The 3411-nt window shown below is 32.9% G+C and overlaps 1 protein-coding gene across 1 annotated transcript; it reads right to left on the bottom strand.

Annotated features, from left to right (window-relative positions):
* Positions 1-318: 318 nt before the first annotated feature.
* Positions 319-2389, bottom strand: LOC111370736. The gene is made up of 4 exons (XM_022992589.1): positions 1942-2389; positions 950-1060; positions 751-831; positions 319-651 (listed from the first exon to the last, which is right to left on the bottom strand). Exons 1-4 carry the CDS (start codon positions 2182-2184, stop codon positions 571-573), a joined length of 516 nt encoding a protein of 171 aa, XP_022848357.1. The 5' UTR covers positions 2185-2389; the 3' UTR covers positions 319-570.
* Positions 2390-3411: the final 1022 nt, after the last annotated feature.

Here is a 3411-nt window from a genome sequence, read left to right as displayed (position 1 = left end):
CTCCATTGTATTACTCTCATTCTTCAAATAGATTTATCAACACATGGGAGTATAGCAGTGTCAGTTTGTGAAGCCCTTATTTTGTCCGGTCACATAGATGTATTCTTCTAGACTATATTCTTAGTCGGTCCAAACCCGGTAGACGGTATCTCAGTTCTACCAAAAGCACGCATGCTAGACCATATTCTTAGTCGACTCCAACTGATACTTTAGTCTATCTCACATATTTAAATTTGTGATTTCTAAAAAAAGTAACTTTTAAGCACAACCAAAGCATCTACTGATCGAAGCATTCGCCACCATAAGAACTACTCTTGGTTTCCTTAGAACTATACAACATCATGTTTAATGAAACAAACAGTACAATATCAGTATATCCAAAACATTACAATCAAGAGAATCTGTTATGTGGGGAATTCCCCTTGCTAAAATTAGAAACCCTTCCATCGAAAGCTAATCAAACTAACAACAAAATCACCATAATACAATCAAACCCACCCGAAAAACAACCAACATTTATATATAAATAGAAATATCGTTCTTAAATATATTACACAAACCTACTTAACATTAGGCTATGCGTGGCGTTTCTAAGTTCTTGCTCAGCTCGTCCAACCTCTTCATTCTCGCTTTCTCGCTTTCACTTACCAGCTGTGTACCATTACCAAAAACAACGATAAGTATTAATCATAAGTTGATTTTTTTCTGAAAATAATTATAATCATAAGCGTTTAGGGTATCTTTATCTACCTCCATTAATCTTGTGATCAACTGTACTTTTTCTTTGTTCTTTTCTTCGAAAGCTTCGAGGGCTTCTCTGTACTCCCTCTCCTAAGACAGTAGTAGTTCAAAATTAAGAAATCAAACCAAATTTATTCGAACAATAACCAGAAATCTTTAGTAGTCTTAGCTAAAATTCAAGAAAGTACTATCTATTGACATATTGCACCTTCTTCTGGCATGTTTGTCCAAGTGGTTTTATCTCCTTGTTGACCGAATCAATCTTCTTGCGAACCAGTGAAACTTCCTTTCTCATCGGATCTGATAGGGCGTCGAGCTCCTGATAAAGTAGTTTCAAGAAATTGTCAGTGGAAAATTTACAAGAAAGAACTTTTGATACCTAATTATGCCTTGACACTTCCTACATGAAATAAATTGTTCACGGTCTATATACTTACAACTATGCAAATTAATCTACACTTCCAACAAACCAATATATCTTTTGCGTCCGTCCCAGAGTTTTCCGACCCTTGGCCGACCCGGACGCTACGGGGAGTCCTTATATACTCCTGGGTAGGGGGCAGGAGTGTAGGAGCCGAGCCTTGAGTTCTGAGTCCCAGGTCCATGGTACCGCAATTAGCCTCTTTCATCGACTCTTGTGAATGGTACTAATCCTCTTTATACACGAAGAGCATGACTCATCTAAACATTGAACTATCCCAGCTAAAATCTAAAGATATTAGATAGGACAAACTATTTATTTAAATTATGTCTTCAACGTGCTCATTCACAGTTTCATAAATAGATGGCAGCGACACCTCTGCCTGCTTGTAAATTATATTTTTTCAAGCTTTTAGACAAGATCTTTCAAACACTCAGATTCAGGTATACTGTGTGAAGACACAAAATTCCAAAATTGAAATGCTTAATTTTGTTAGTTCACAGAGTGAAAAATTAGAAAACTTATTTTTGTTTTGTTCCTTGAAACCATATACTAAACATCTCTACTTTGATTATTTATTCTAAAGTTCTGAGTCTAAAATATGTGAAAGATGCACAAAATAAAACTACAAGCCCATGAATTTATTTACAAAGTTTTTTCGCTTAATTATGCATCATAGTGGATGCAATCTAAACTAAATTATTATCCTAAAATTAAATTTCATTATTTTAAACTGATGCCTAAAAATCATAAAAATACAGAAAAGAATAAATATATACCTCCCTGATTGTAGCCAAACGCCTAGTTTCTTGTTCAACTAGACCCAACTGTGCTTGAACTCTCTCCTTAACCTCCATTTTCTTCTTCTGAATCTCCTCCTCTTTAGCCCTAAATGTCAAAAGAGCAGATTTCGACATTTCTTCCTCTTCTTTTGTCATAATCCCAGTGAAACTCAAACTTCCTGAAATCTGCCCTGTTTGCATCAGAGACTGTTGGGTTTCAAATGACCTCTGATTTTGCATAATTTTTTTTTTTTTTTTAAAAAGAAAAATTCCTCCTCCTCCTCCTCCTCCTCCTCCTTCTTGTTCTTCTTTTCTTTTCTTTTATCTTTTGCTTTTGCTTTGGAATGACTAATGATGAAGGCTCCCACTTTGTTGCGTGTTTGCAGGTCTTAAATGGTTAAAGTTTTCAGGGCAGGTGGGCTTTGGTAATTCTTTGTGACCCACAGGAGAAGAAAAATAATTAAGAAGCCTTTCCTGGATTGATAAAGACAGTGTATGTGTTGCTACTTGAGCATCGGAATGAAATGGTCCAACTGCCAACCACTTCCAACGGATAGATTCGCATTTTCTCCTTGGATATACATACACGTATAACTAACCTTAATATTAAGTTTATTTTATCTAACAATAAGATTAAATAAATAATATTGAAGATATTCGTAACAGCTTAGCACCACACATTGATTCAGAAAAGATATAGACAGAGAGAAGTTCAAATTTTTTAAAGAAAGTAAATAAAAATTAGATTTTTGACGTGAAAGCATCGAAGTTGAGCTAAAGGGTTTAAATTCTTGGATTTTGTCTTATATTTAAACAAATCTTTGGACCAGTTCTCAAATTTTCAAAGAAATCAATCAAATCCCATTTGATTTTGATAACACTACTTAGCATTATATATGCTAAGACTAACTTGTCGATATTTTCTTTTCTTCTCCTTTTGAAAAACCAACAAAATCAGCTGAAAAACTTCGGCGTTCTTGTCGAACTATTTTCAGTTTAAATTTTGGAAAACACCCAAAACTTATTTTGTTTAATATTTTGAAAACAAGATTCAATTTATAACATAAATTAAAAATAGATTTCCAAAAAATAAAAAAAATTCAAAATCCTGCTTCTAACAACAAATTCAACCCACCCGAATAACCCAGTCTCCTAAAAGAGATAATAATTCGTCTCAGGGACTCATACATTAATCTATAGATTTACCTTTTTGTTCGATCATATTTATTTTTGCTATCAGTATTTAAGCTTATAAACTTAGGTCACTAGTTATTGAATTGTTCCAGCAATCTTATCAATCTCAATCACATTATGTAATTATTAGTTCATGTTGTTATTATTTTTTTCAATTTAATTTTTTAATTGTTGTATTTTATTTTGTAGCGAAAAAAATATTTTAAAATTTGTTAACTTTAGAATATATATTACTTGATAATATTATTAACATGAATTATTTATTTTACTAAA

Source organism: Olea europaea, chromosome 21 (genome assembly GCF_002742605.1).
Source record: "Olea europaea var. sylvestris chromosome 21, O_europaea_v1, whole genome shotgun sequence".
Taxonomy (NCBI): Eukaryota; Viridiplantae; Streptophyta; class Magnoliopsida; order Lamiales; family Oleaceae; genus Olea; species Olea europaea.
Note: the sequence above shows the minus strand (reverse complement) of the source record. Positions and strands in the feature narration are given on the sequence as shown.

Excerpts from the sequence above, each read along its gene's own strand:
- LOC111370736 (XM_022992589.1), bottom strand. The coding sequence starts at position 2,184 with ATGCAAAATCAGAGGTCATTTGAAACCCAACAGTCTCTGATGCAAACA. Across the intron at positions 1,061-1,941 it reads GTTTGGCTACAATCAGGGAG|GAGCTCGACGCCCTATCAGA; the intron begins GTATATATTTAT and ends CTACTTTATCAG. Across the intron at positions 652-750 it reads TGATCACAAGATTAATGGAG|CTGGTAAGTGAAAGCGAGAA; the intron begins GTAGATAAAGAT and ends AATGGTACACAG.